This window comes from Tympanuchus pallidicinctus, unplaced genomic scaffold (genome assembly GCF_026119805.1).
Source record: "Tympanuchus pallidicinctus isolate F22 unplaced genomic scaffold, pur_lepc_1.0 scaffold22, whole genome shotgun sequence".
Taxonomy (NCBI): domain Eukaryota; kingdom Metazoa; phylum Chordata; class Aves; order Galliformes; family Phasianidae; genus Tympanuchus; species Tympanuchus pallidicinctus.
The window spans coordinates 25,547,648-25,560,498 of record NW_026294739.1 but is presented as its reverse complement, the minus strand read 5'-3'; the positions used below and the strand labels follow the sequence as shown (position 1 = coordinate 25,560,498).

The 12,851-nt window shown below is 56.1% G+C and overlaps 1 protein-coding gene and 1 long non-coding RNA gene across 2 annotated transcripts; both read left to right on the top strand.

Moving 5' to 3' along the window:
* The first annotated feature begins 319 nt into the window (after window positions 1-319).
* LOC128082526 (uncharacterized) lies at window positions 320-6,609 on the top strand. The gene is made up of 2 exons (XR_008207705.1): window positions 320-4,993; window positions 6,207-6,609. It is a non-coding gene; the product is annotated as an uncharacterized LOC128082526 (long non-coding RNA).
* Window positions 6,610-7,024: 415 nt separating this feature from the next.
* GINS2 (GINS complex subunit 2) lies at window positions 7,025-11,820 on the top strand. The gene is made up of 5 exons (XM_052686699.1): window positions 7,025-7,695; window positions 8,667-8,781; window positions 9,424-9,523; window positions 10,590-10,716; window positions 11,047-11,820. Exons 1-5 carry the CDS (start codon window positions 7,390-7,392, stop codon window positions 11,170-11,172), a joined length of 774 nt encoding a protein of 257 aa, XP_052542659.1. The 5' UTR covers window positions 7,025-7,389; the 3' UTR covers window positions 11,173-11,820.
* Window positions 11,821-12,851: the final 1,031 nt, after the last annotated feature.

Here is a 12,851-nt window from a genome sequence, read left to right as displayed (position 1 = left end):
TAATGACGTGCAGGTCTAATTAGTTTTTCTTCCCTGAGAGATCTCACCCTCACACAGAGAGGGGTGAGGCACTGGCACAGGTTGCCCAAGGAGGCTGTGGATGCCCCAGCCCTGCAGGCATTCAAGGCCAGGCTGGATGTGGCTCTGGGCAGCCTGGTTGGTGACCTGCACGCAGCAGGGGCTTGGAACTGTATGAGCACTGTGCTCCTTTGCAACCCAGGCCGTTCTGTGATTCTATGATTTGCAGATGTGGTGTTTGTCCAGGCACTGAACTCCCAACTCTTCACCTCAAACCTAAGACACTTGTGTGTTTGTTGAGGTGTGTTAGAGTTGTGGTTTTTTTCCTGCTTTCTATGCAGTATTTCAGAGCAGTAATAGACTCTGCAAGTGCATGAAAATGCCAGCACTGAGCACTTGGGTTTCTGACTGGGAGGATGTATGTTGTTCTTTGCTGGATCCACAGGAACGCTAACCTTGTATCCTTCAGTCACAAGGGGGAGAAGCAAAAGGCTTGAGCACGCTTTTTGTAAAGCCAATTCAGTTTGAAATCAAAGATGGGATCGATCTGAGGCCCAGGAACACAAGGAGTGCCCCGAGGCAGGACACGAGCTGCTGTGTGGCCCAGGGCACTTCCAGCCTTCTGATAGCAGGTCAGAACCTCCACGCACAGCCCCAGCTCGAGGCATCCAGAAGTGAACAGAGGGGGCCCTGGGGTGTTATTTTCAATGAGATATCTGAGCACATCAGAACAGGGAGAGCAGTGGCTGGCTGGGGCTCAGCCTGTGCTGGGAGTGATTTCTGCTGCTGGGGAGCACACTGCATCCGTGTTCTCTGTGAGCTCATTGCTGTGTGCGTGCTTAGGACCTATTTTTTTAATTCAGCAAGTGGAACGGCCTGCTGCTGAAGTTTCCCTTTCCCCCTCCTATCTGTCAGCTGTGCTGCTCATGGGATATTCCCCCATCTCTGGCAGTGTGATAACAAGCACAGCCTTACTCCTGAGAGCCAAAGGGGCTGTGGAAGCAGAGAGCATCTCAGCTGGTGGGATGGAGAGGAGGTGAACCTCTGGGAGGTCACCCCCTGCCCCCTCAGCTGTGTGGCAGGGATGCACACCCAGGGGAGGTGGCAGTGGCAGACGCAGGGAGCCAACTGGGGTCTCTTTGTTCCCTGGCTAGAAGCCTAATCCCTGCACTCTGCTGCTGCCCTTTGTGAAATGCCTTGAGATGCTCAGATGGAGGGCATTACTGATACGGGAAGAGCAGGCAAATGCTAATGGAAGAGGCTGTTAGCAGCACTGGCTGCAGCTTGGGAAACGTCCTCCAGGGGAAACGCACTTAGCCTGCACTTCTGAGCTGCACCCGGGGTTTGTGCTGTAATTCAGCCCCTGGAAGAGCAGTGCTCGAGCTGCACACTGCTGCCTGCATGCTGCGGGGAGCTGGGCTGGGTTGGGTAGGCGATGCTGTGAGGTTGCTTCCTTCCCATTCTACCAGTGTTCTTTTCCTCCAGGCTTCAATTTGACTTCTCTGTCAATGCTTCGTGCTCCCATGCTGCTTGCTGTACTGCCTGCAGCCAGCCCTCCAGGGGCAGGCAGTGATTTCACTCCGCTTAAGCGTCAGCTCAGAGCTCCATTGATTTTGATTTTAATTTTTTACCACTGCTTTTAGACCACGTTTTCACCCAACCTTCCCATCCCCATCCCAAAGCAAACCCTCCCTGTGCGTTTCGGTTTTGGCTGGCACATCGTGTCCTCGGGGAGGATGGAGGCAGATTGCTGGCTGTGGGATGGAGCTTCCAATAACAGGACTGTGCAAGAGGTGAAATCCTTCCACGTTTGTGTGGCTGTGCAGTGCCCCAACTCAGCCCCTTGCAGCAGGGCTCGCTGCTTTCAAGTGCAGAGGAGCAGATGGGAGCAACCCAGCACGCAGCACTGGAGCTGGGTGCAGGAGGGAGCGGTGCCAGGAATGCCCTGATCTGCACAGCAGCAGCTCGGGAAGGCTGGAGAAATAATGCAGCCCTTCCTAGAAACGCACTCCAGAGCTTAAGAGCAGACCTAATTGAAAAGAAAAAAAATGTACAGAGGGGATAAAAGGGCAAGCTGGGCTCAGATTAACCTGGAGCTCAGCGAGCTGGGAAGCGGTGGCCAGGTCTCAAAGCCAATTCCCAGCCCAGGCCCTGTGCTACCTGCTGAAGCCATGCCCAGCAGGGCAGCAGATCGCTCTGGATGTGGTTCTGGCAGCAGAGCCCAGCCCTGTGCTTAAGGTACGTGCTCGCTTTCTGCTTCCCTTTCTGCTCTCTGCAACAGCAGCCGTGCTGCTTCCTGCCTCTCTGCCCAGGCCTGCTGCTGTTACCCCAGGGGATTTTCTTTGGGATGCTTTCTCCTTTTCCAAAATGAGCCCGGCTGGTGGCTGAACCAAAGGGAACACTGTAAACGTGCCCAGGGCTGTTTGCCCCCACCAGCCTGTGGGGAAGGCTGCAGAAAGGTGTCTCTGTGCCTTTCAGGTGTCACCGGCCCAGCTGGAGAAGTGCTCAGCCCGCAGAGCTAACCACAGTTATTTTAGCTCGCTGCTGTTGCTGTTCACCTCCCAGCTGCAGCAAGGCAGCTCTGTCAGCTGCTCGCAAGGTCCTGTTTCAGCAACAAACACAACTGCTGCTCCTGCCCCGGTTCAATCCAGGACTCTGGAGTTTGGGGCTTTTTGTCCCCTCCAAACAGCAGCAAGAAGGACTTCAAGAGGCATTAAATAGCAAACGGAGGGGATTTTGCTGTTCAGACCGAATTGGTGCTGCTGAGTCTGGTGAGGGCAGGGGACCCCCAGGGATGCTGTGTGCATTGAGTGCCCTCTGCATCTTGGACTCTGCTGCTGGCCAGGCAGAAAAGTGCATGCCCCATTCATCTGTCTGTTTTTTGGGCCTCGGCCTCCAGGTGCTTCCTGAGCTCTGTCCTCTGCTCGGTTCGAGGCTTTCCCTTGGCTCCTGCCTGCAGCCAGGAAGGCTGTGAGGAGGGATTCCCTGGATGTGACGCTGCCCTGGATGTGAATCTCTGCTTTTCAGCTCTCTGAAGGGAGCATCTCCTCTCATCACTGCAAAGGAGTCGGATATGCAAAAACCTCTGGCTGCTTTTAATGCAGGCGAAGGCAGACACTGTTCACCTCAGGGTGAAAGCTGGAGCTGTCATCCTCAGAGCAGCAAGAGCCCCCCTGCGTGGTCCTGCCCCTAGGCTGCTTTTTTAGGTGGGCAGATGAGACCCCGTGGGAAACACAGACCCTTTCTGGCCCCAAAAACTGGAGCAGGAGCATCACCACTTTCTGGGTATGGACCTCAGCATCAGCACCCACACACCAACCCCGTGCTTTTGGGATGTTTAGGTGCCCTTCCTGCCATAGGGGATGCTCAGGTTCCAGGGGCTCCAGCTCTCTCTCAGCACCAGGCTGGGCTGTGCGGGGTGAGAGAAAAGCACCGCTCCCCATCACCCACCCACAGCCTTGGCAGGGCTCGGATGGGACCAGAAGGGGGGGAGAGCAGGGAGGGAAGGATGGGAGGAGCCGGGACTTCACCAACCCGATTAACCAGGTTAGAAACCAACCTTGCAAAACCCACAACACGGATGGGAGCAGGGCTGGAAATCCCCCTCTCAGCTCACAGTGGGAGCTGGGATGCAAGGCACGTTTGGCGGGCACGGCGACGGGTAAGTGGCATCCCCTTCTACGTGGCCAGGGCTGAGTTTTTGTTGTCCCATTCCCCCTTTCCAACCCACCTGCTGGGACCTGGCCGTGTTCTGGGTATCCCCTCCGGGCACATCACGGAGCTTTTTCCACGCGTGCAGCGCTGATGCTGCGTTGGTGACTCCTGCAATGAGTGTCTGTGGGTTTCTGGAGCGTGAACTCATCGGCGATGCAAACATCTCTCTGACACGGAAACGAAGTTGAAGCTCCAGCACCAGCCAGCAAAATGGTGATGGGGGAATCGCTCTGCCTGAGCTTCTCCCGGCTGTGTGAGCGCGTTCAGCCCTGGGGAAGGGGCTCAGGGAGGGAGGTGCTGCTCAGCTCCCTGCAGGCCCTGTGAGGTGAGAGCAGGGATGAGGCACCAGCCCTCTTCCCATCAGCTGTGGGCAGGAGGGATACAAATTCCTCAGTGAGGGGATGTCACCCAGGGCAACTCAAAAGAAGTGTGAAACGCTGCAGTGTGTCCTGCAGCTCTGAAACGTCAACCTCTGTCCCTGAGGTTTTACCCACCCTGATCCCTTTCATATCCCGTTTGGAAAATGCCCCTCTCGTACCAGCTGCCTCTAGGAATTCTCCACCTGCATTTCTCCAAAAGCTCTTGGCACACCACAGGAACCCAGAGGGATGCTCCCAGTCCCAGACATCCCCATCCTCCTGCAGGTTTGGCTATTTCTGCTCCCAGGTGCCACCCCAGGATGGGAGATGCTGCGAGGTCAGACAGGTGCCTCCTATATTTCGTGCCCATGGGCTTGGGCTCCTCTTTGCAAGCATTGGTTGCTTGCACCAACCCCCATCCTGCCCTGCTTGCATCCTCCTCACCCAAACGCATTTGCAGCGCAGCCCCAGCAGCAGGGACGCAGGTTCCCAGCACAGGCTGCAATGCTGGGGTGCTGAACTCTTTCTCCACCCTCCCAAAAAGTTCCTCCCCAAACTCAGCGGCTGGGATTGAGTCACCGAAACGCTGTGACATCAGCCCGTGGTTTTTCTGCATTGCTTCCTGTTGTGCCCAGGCAGCTCGCTCGGGTGCATATATATATATATATGTGTGTATGTCTATGTATTTATATATAAACTCATAGGTGCATGCTTTTAGCCAGCCATCAAGTCCTCTCCCGTTCCTCCTGCTCGAAGCATTACCGGCGTCGCTTCCCGTCGCTGCGCTCCCCACAGCCCTCATCTCTCTCTTTATGCAGTGAGCAGTGCTGGAGAGCCAGGAGCAGCGGCGAGGCCCCGAGAAGAGGATGAGAACATGGGGCTCAAGTTATCCTGTCTGAAAGGTGGGTCTGGGTGGGTGCCAGGGTGGTTTTGGGCAAAGGGTTGCGCTGGGGACGTGGTGCTTTACTGACTCCTAAAGGTATTGCTGCTGCTTGCAGGAGGGGTTTGGCCTCTGGAGGGATGATGCTGCGGGTTAAAGGAAGGGGATGTGGGTATTTTTTCCAGCCTTATAAAATGTGGGGTAAGGTCCTGAGGTTGCTCAAGGCTTTGGAGCACCCTGGGATGCTCGCATCTGGGATGCTCAGGGGGAAAGGTGGGTACCCCAGCCCCCAAGTTCGCCCCGAGCGTCTTTAATAGCATCGCCATCCCCAAACTTCAATTTTCTTAATGGAGTCGAGCAACCGCGACGTCTGCCGTGGCATAGAGAGAAAGGAAGTGGGAGCTTTTAACGCGCCGTGACGCTGAGCAGCACATCTCCCATTAGCTCTTAATGCCGCTTGGCAAAGGGTTGGGATGTGATATTGGGGGAGGGGCTGTGGCGTGGCACTGGGGGGGGGGGAGGCTGGAGGGATGGGGTCTCCCCCAATCCCAACGGGATGCGATGGATTTTGTACACGTGGGAGCGCATCCATTTTTCGGATGTGCCCAAGGACGATTTGGGATGCCCTGTCCTCTTTCATGGTCAACCCAAGCACAAACGCTGCACCCGCTGTCCTGTGGAGACCTTTGTCACAAGGGATGCTTCACCCAGAGCTGAGCCCTTGGCACCGCAGGGGAGCTGCTATGCATCAGCCGCCCTGAAGCATCCCCAAAGTGAGGTCAGAGCCAAGGGAGTGCAGCCCCCAGACGTCCCCCCCAGCCCCTGCTCTCCTCCTGCGATGGGCTCAGAGACAGCAGTAAAATAAAACACCCCCCTGAGGCTCTCTTACATAAGGCAGGGTTTAATCCTTAATTAAAAAGAGATTAAAAATATCAGTGTCTGTCCCCTTCGGGCATTTTCCTCCTGCAGAAGAATTAAACCTCCCTGGCCGCTCGCTGTGTGTGGAGCTGGGCTTTCCTCTTGATTAAAACAGCAGATTAGAGCTCTTCATGGCCCAGCAGGCAGGTGGGCAGCTGGGGGCTGTGGCACCCCAGTGAGAACACCAGGGATGAAGAAGGTTGTGCCGTGCCATCATGGGGCTCTGGGGATTCTCCAGTGGCTCATATAGGGTTGAGCAGAGCATCGCATCAACATACACCCCCTATTCCCTGGCCTTTCTTTCTTTCTTTCTATAGGTTTGAAGATGTGTGTGAGCAGCGGCAATGGCAGCACCGGGACCCCAGAGCCGGATGGGAAGCACCTCCACGTGCCCTCCATCATCGTCACACCACCCACACCCACAGGGACCATGTTGTGCAGGGACACACGGAGGGCGACGGGGGGGACGTCACCACCCTGCAGCCAGTGCTGAGCACCCAGAGGGGACACCGACAGCTTCAGTACTGCTCCAGGGCTGAATCCTGCCCTGCTGGGGGTGATGCTTCCTGGTGTGCTGCTTCGCTGGAGAGCCCCAGGAGAAGACGGCGTGCAAAAGCAGATGGAAATTTAATTTTTTAATGACAGCAGCAGATGGCAAAAGACACAAAAGTGTATTCACACCATGTCAGAGCCATTTATAAAGTGCCTGGCGGAGCTGCAGCGCGTGCTGGTGGCACCACGGGTATAGCAATGGATGGGGGATCCTCTCCTGCAGCCCCCAGACCTACCCAGTGTGGGCTGATGGGACCTGTGGAGTGGCGGGGAGCACTGGTCCTTCGGGCTCAAGACGGAGGCATGGATGGGTGGATGGATGAGTATGGGTGATTGGGTGGGTGGATAGGAGGTGAGGTGGATGGATGGGTGGGTGGGTGGCTGGACAAATGGAAGAGTGGATGCACGGATGGACTGATGGAGGCATGGATGTACGAATGGGATGTATCAATGAATGGATGGATGAATGGACAGACACATGGGTAGACGAATGGGTGGACGGATGGAAGAGTGGATGGAGAAATGCGCGGACAAGTGGGTGGGTGGGTGGGTGGATGGATGGATAGATTGATGGTTGGTTGGTTGGATGGATGGGCAGATGGGTGGGAGCCTGTGCTGGCTGATGAATAGAGGGAACAGGCAGCCAGACCATGCCTGGCGCATGAGCACAACTGGCTGCCCACGGACACCCAGGCGGACGGACGGACAGACCTCCGGCCCCGCGGTCCATGGAAAGGCCGGGGCACGGGGCGCTGCTCCTCCTGACCGCCAGGGGGCAGCAGCTCAGAGCGCCGCTCACACAAGTAGTAGCTGGGCACATCGGGCCCCGAGGCGCCCCGGCAACAAGTGCTGAACCCTGATTGGTCGGTGCCCCAGGAGGCATCAGGATTGGTCCCGCGGCGAGCGACTCCGAACCGATAGAGGTAACCAATAGAGGTCCACGGCCGAATGCAACAACCAATCATCTCTCTCCAAGCTGCGCCGTGTCCCGCCCCCACACGGAGAGCGCGAAAACGGGCCCGACGGCGGAAAGCGGGGTGCTGTGGGCGGGGCTTCGCCGTCGAGCAGCCAATAGGGAGCGCGGGCGCTTGGCGGGCCCCGTGCCGGTTCCGGTCCCCGTTCCCGTCCCAGTTCTGCGCGCGGCGCCGGTCCGGGTCTGTACGCATGGAACCGGCCGAGGCGGAGTTCCTGGCCGAGAAGGAGCTGGTGACCATCGTGCCCAGCTTCAGCATGGACCGCGTGCACCTCATCGGGGTCAGCGGGACCGGGCGGGGGGGAACGAGGCCTGGGGGGGGCTGAGGTCGGAACCTGAGGGGACGGGGAGTGAGGCCTGGGGGGCTGAGGGGACAAAGAGCGGGGAGACTGGGGGAAGGGGCCTGAAGGGATGGGGGATCAGAGCTGGGGGTGAGGGGGTGGGAATGGGGGTTGGTTGGCTGGGTTTGGAAATGTGGGTTCTGAGAGGTTGGGGGTAAGGGATGGGGAGTTTGGGGGACAGGGCTTTGGTGGGTCGGGGATTTGGGGATAAGGGTTGGGGCGTTGGGGGGATGGAGTTTGGGGATCTGGGGAGTGAGGGGATGGGGGATTTGGAGGGGAAAGGGGGGTTGGTTCTGTCAGTTTGGGTATCAGGCTGAAGGGATCGGGGATGAGCATGGGGGGATTTGGGGGTCAGGAGCTGGGGGGATTGCGGGATAAGGGAGGGGAAATCGGGGTTGAGGTGGGGGTGTTTGGGGATTTGGGGGAATAAAGCTTGGAGGGTTTGGTTTGGGGGCTGATGGGGTTGGGAACAAGGGCCAGAGAGCTTGGGGATAAAGGATGGGGAATTTGGGATTGGAGGACAGAGGTGTGGGGTTTGGGTCAGGGGCTGTGGGGGGGGTTGGGGCTGCACACAGACAGCTGGCACCTTTGGATGTGCCTCAGCCTGAGCCCAGGGGGCAACGCTTCTATGGTAAATGTAATTCCTGGCAGTAACTTCTGTGAAACGCTTTGAAATAGAAAATGCACTGGGAACGTTCCTTATTGCTTCTCAAGGGAGAGGAGCAAAAAGTCTGCGAGCAAGAATTATGGGAAGCCAGAGAAGGAAATTCAGATGCTACTCAATTTAGGCTTTTCAAAATCCCTTGGAAGTTCCTACCATCCAGACGTGACAGAGACCAAATGAGCAGAGAGGACTGCGGCATCCAAGCCCTTTGCAGCTGCCTTATTCTCACCTTCAGTTAATTTTCCAGGGGGATCTGGGCCCTTTCAACCCCGGTTTGCCAGTGGAAGTGCCTGTCTGGTTGGCCATCAATCTGAAGCAGAGGCAGAAATGCCGGCTGATACCCCCAGAGTGGATGGATGTGGGTAAGGACAGCAGCTTCCAAGGGTACAAATGGAACACAGAAAAATCTCTGGTTTTCACCCTTACTGGGGAGCTTAATTGAACTGATGCAAAGCAACCGTGAGAGAAGAACCCAGTGTTTCTCCACTGGGGTTCTTCATATTTGCATGCAATGCCATCTTCCCAGTCAGGGCGTTTGACTTCTGCTCCTTTGGTGAGCAGGAGTGGGGTTGGTGGAGGAATAAGAGACCTTAAGGGAGCAGTTCTGCTCTATTCATGCAAGGGCACAAACACTCATTAGTGCGAGTGCTTTGTGGCTGAAGGGGACAAATCCTGGCAGGTGAAAGCTTTGGTCAAGCTGGTGTGGATCCAGCGTGCTGTGCCAAGCGCCTGTCAGCATTTTGGCCCTGATGAGAATCTGTTCCCCTTGGGAGCTGAGAGCTGCCGTGGCAAAGCTGCTCCTAGAGCCCAGGACAGGCATTAGGTGTAAGGGGTGTTTGACTTCATTATAGAAGCCTTTTCCTGTCTGTCCACTGTCCACGTTTACACCAGCTTGAATCAGAGATTTGGTCTTACAGGAACAACGTGCTGTTTTTGCTGGGGGAGAAGTGGGTCAGAAGAGTTGGAGCTCTGCCACTGCCTGACATTCCTGTCTGTGTTTTTAGAAAAGCTGGAGGAAATTCGGGACCAAGAACGCAAAGAGGACACCTTCACTCCGATGCCCAGCCCCTATTATATGGAACTCACAAAGCTGCTCTTAAACTAGTAAGTGGGAAATGTATTGTAACAGTTTCCACCTGACTACATGCTTGCATAGACAATTTTTCAAGCTTTCTTTGGCAGCAGCCCCAGAGGGCTGTGGGAAAGTGAGAGTTAATGGGGGTTTATTTCACAGCGTGCCAAGATCTCGCTGCAGCCGTTTTCTCATGGTAGCTTTGCATTTCGGTAACTGGGGATTGCTTGTTCTGTGCCCTGATAATTGGGGCTGCGCCGCTTTATTGAGCAGCAGCTAAGCGTAGAGGCCTCGAGTACAGACAGCACATTCCATGGCTGCAATCTGTTCAGCAGCCTGAACCCTCCAGGCTTCTTCCTTGGCTCTCCTTCAGGAGGAAAGCTCCTCTTTGCTCGGCCTGAGAAGCAAGAGAGCGGGGTTATTCCGAGTCAAACCTCGTGCCTGCTGCGGCATTTCACTTGTAAAATGTGCTGGCTGGTGTTTTTCTAAGCTCAGGCTCTCCTGACTTGAAGCCCTTGATTACAGTGGGGTGGTCGTTTAAGCACTGGCTTCTCCTCTGGAGACGACGCTGCTGGCGTGCGGCGTCTTCGCTCACGCTACAATAACCCTGACAGCTCTGTCTGTGTGAGTGGATCTCATCTCTCGAGGTCCTTATGGCAGCACTGAATTGCCTTAATGGGAGCGTGAGGGCACGACTCGTGAAGTCCCTTCAGCTTAACTCTCCCTGATGGAGCCACGAGAGCACAGACCGGGCTTCGGTGGCAGCCGAGTGCTTCCAGCTCCCCTCCCGTGTGTGGCTTTGGCCAGGTTATTGGCTGTGCTCGTACCTCGGACCAGCTGGGCAATTACAGAGCAGAAGGATTGCAGCGAGAAGCAGATGCTGCATCAGAGCCGAGAATTCCTGGGTAAATAAACCACCCCAAAAATCCCAGCACAGGAAGCACCAGGCTGGATTTTAACGTCGAGTCGCGGCGTTGTTGTTGTTTTTTATACAGCAAACTGCTCTGCTTCTGCCTTAGAGGGCTGAAGGGCTGCCAACATCACTTATGCCAGTGACATAACACACGAGGCTGTTCTGATCCTCTGTCTCTCCTCCAGCGCCTCCGACAACATCCCCAAAGCAGACGAGATCCGGACGCTGGTGAAGGACACGTGGGACACACGGATGGCCAAACTGAGGCTGTCTGCTGACAGCTTCGTCCGGCAGCAGGAGGCCCACGCCAAGGTGAGGTGGGATGGGATGCAGGGATGCAGGCAGGGCTGTGCTGGGAGGAGTCCAGCTGCTGTGTGTGGGCTGCTGGTTGATGAGAGCTGCTTGTGGGCGCGCTGGTCGGGCGTGTTGTTCCAGAGCCGTGGGCAATGTGGGTCAGGTGCTGAAGCCTCGTGTCGAAACCTCTCTTGATGGGCTGCTGGTGGCTCTCCAAAGAGCAGCAGTGGGCAAATAGTGCTCGGGTTGGTCTGTAGAAGCTGCAGGCTTCTCTTAGCTGCTCCCTCGGGGTGCCGCCCTCCCTTCAGCACGGCTCTGCTCCACAAGTTCTGCTGCTTCCTCTTTCAGCTGGATAACCTGACGCTGATGGAGATCAACACCATTGGGACTTTCCTTACTCAAGCCTTAGACCACATGTACAAACTCCGGACCAACCTGCAACCTTCTGGGAGCACGGAGTCCCAGGATTTCTGAGCTCTTCTGCCCACACCAACCCTCCCAGCACACACACAGCCACTGTGCCAGCTTCCACCTCTCCGTGCACATCTGCCAGAACCCTGGGAGCTTTGTGAGCCGTCAGCCACGTGCAGCCCGTTTCCGGCAGCAGCTGCAGAAGCAGGGTGAGCTTCCCCTGCCTGGGGAGGGAGCAGGGCAGAGCTGGCACAGGGCATTCCCTGCATGAGAGCTCCACAAAGCCCTCGCTTCCCCTTCGCAGAACTTCACCTCTCCCTTTGGTTCAGAGGCTGCTGCCAAAGACGTGCACGGATACAGGTGGTGGCTTGCCAGCATCCAGCTAATGATGTCGGGCAGATCTCTCTGCCCTGCAGAGCGTGGGTGTACTTCATAGAGGGAACTTCTGAGGGCAGCACAGGCCACACACTGGCTTGAAAGCAATGAATTTCAAGGCAGAGCTTCGCTGTGGATTCGCTCGGAGCCTCAAAACAGGGAAAGATGTGCCTGCAGCGAGAGCGCTGGGAGGCACACATCCATCTGCTCCATGGAGAAAGACAAAAGAAAATGGCTTTTCCCTCTCTGGTTGGTGCTATTGAACCTCCCAGCACCTGGGCCACCACCAGGCTGAGCAGGACCCCAAGGGAAGGGGGGCAGGACCCCAAGGGAAGGGGGGCAGGACCCCAAGGGAAGGGGGGCAGGACCCCAAAAGGGGGGCGGCAAAGCTGGGAGCAGTGCCCTTTTCCTATTGCTGCTGGGGGAGAAAGAATCCTCCTGCCATCCTCAGGAGGATTTTATGATGATGATTTTTGTTCTGATGTTTTCAGAAATGACAGCCATGGAGTCATAAATACCTACTTGCTACACTCACCAAATGATCTCCTCCATCACAGTTAATTCAAACAAAGATGCTGAGAACAAGTTTAGGGTGGTTTTTTTTCTCCATCTCTTGGTGGTTTGCTCTGACAGCATCTCCCTGCCCCAGCAGCTCTGCCCCAACTCTTGCATGGACAAAACATGGCCCCAGGGAAGCATTGCTGTGTCAGAACCTCGATATTATGGGCTGGCATGGGGAAGGGGGGGGTGGATCTCAGCATGGAAGCGAATCTGCAAGCCAGCCCTGGCTGTGGAGCTGCAGCAGCTGCATCGATGAGGGCTGAACGGCCGACCATTTTCCATCCCTGTGTTCCTCCTTGCCCAGCACGCAGGGAAGGAGAGCAGATCGTGTGTTAACATTCACCACGAGAACACAGGGAACTGAAAGCACAGGGGTCACCTTTTCCAAACGCCGTGAGCTGATCTGGTGGCAAACAAGGAACAGCTTCCCCTGGGAGCGCAGCCGTGCGCCAAGCTGTGAGGGCAGGGCAGCAGCTGGGCTGCCCCAATGGGCTCTGATTGGCTTTGGGGCTGCTCCCCATGCTACCCCAGCCTCTGGCCCCATCAGTATGGGGTTCTTATCAGCACGCAATGCCCACAGCTGCCCCAGTGTTTGGTGGGGGCAAAGAGCCAGAAAGCAAAAGGCAGCGGAGAAAAGAGGATGGGGGGGGTTTGGATCCAGCCCAGGGATTCCTGGTACAAACACAGAAAGGAGAAATGAAAAGCAAACAAAAAGAGGTGCAAGGCAGGGGGGGGGAAAGCAAAAAATAAAATAAAATAGCAAGTTTTTTTTTCATATATATATATAACAATAATAATTAAAGCAA

Bases quoted from the DNA above. Each gene is read 5' to 3' on its own strand.
- GINS2 (XM_052686699.1), top strand. From the start codon at position 7,390: ATGCAACAACCAATCATCTCTCTCCAAGCTGCGCCGTGTCCCGCCCCC. The intron at 7,696-8,666 runs GTCAGCGGGACC...TTAATTTTCCAG, and splicing joins ACCGCGTGCACCTCATCGGG to GGGGATCTGGGCCCTTTCAA. The intron at 10,717-11,046 runs GTGAGGTGGGAT...TTCCTCTTTCAG, and splicing joins AGCAGGAGGCCCACGCCAAG to CTGGATAACCTGACGCTGAT.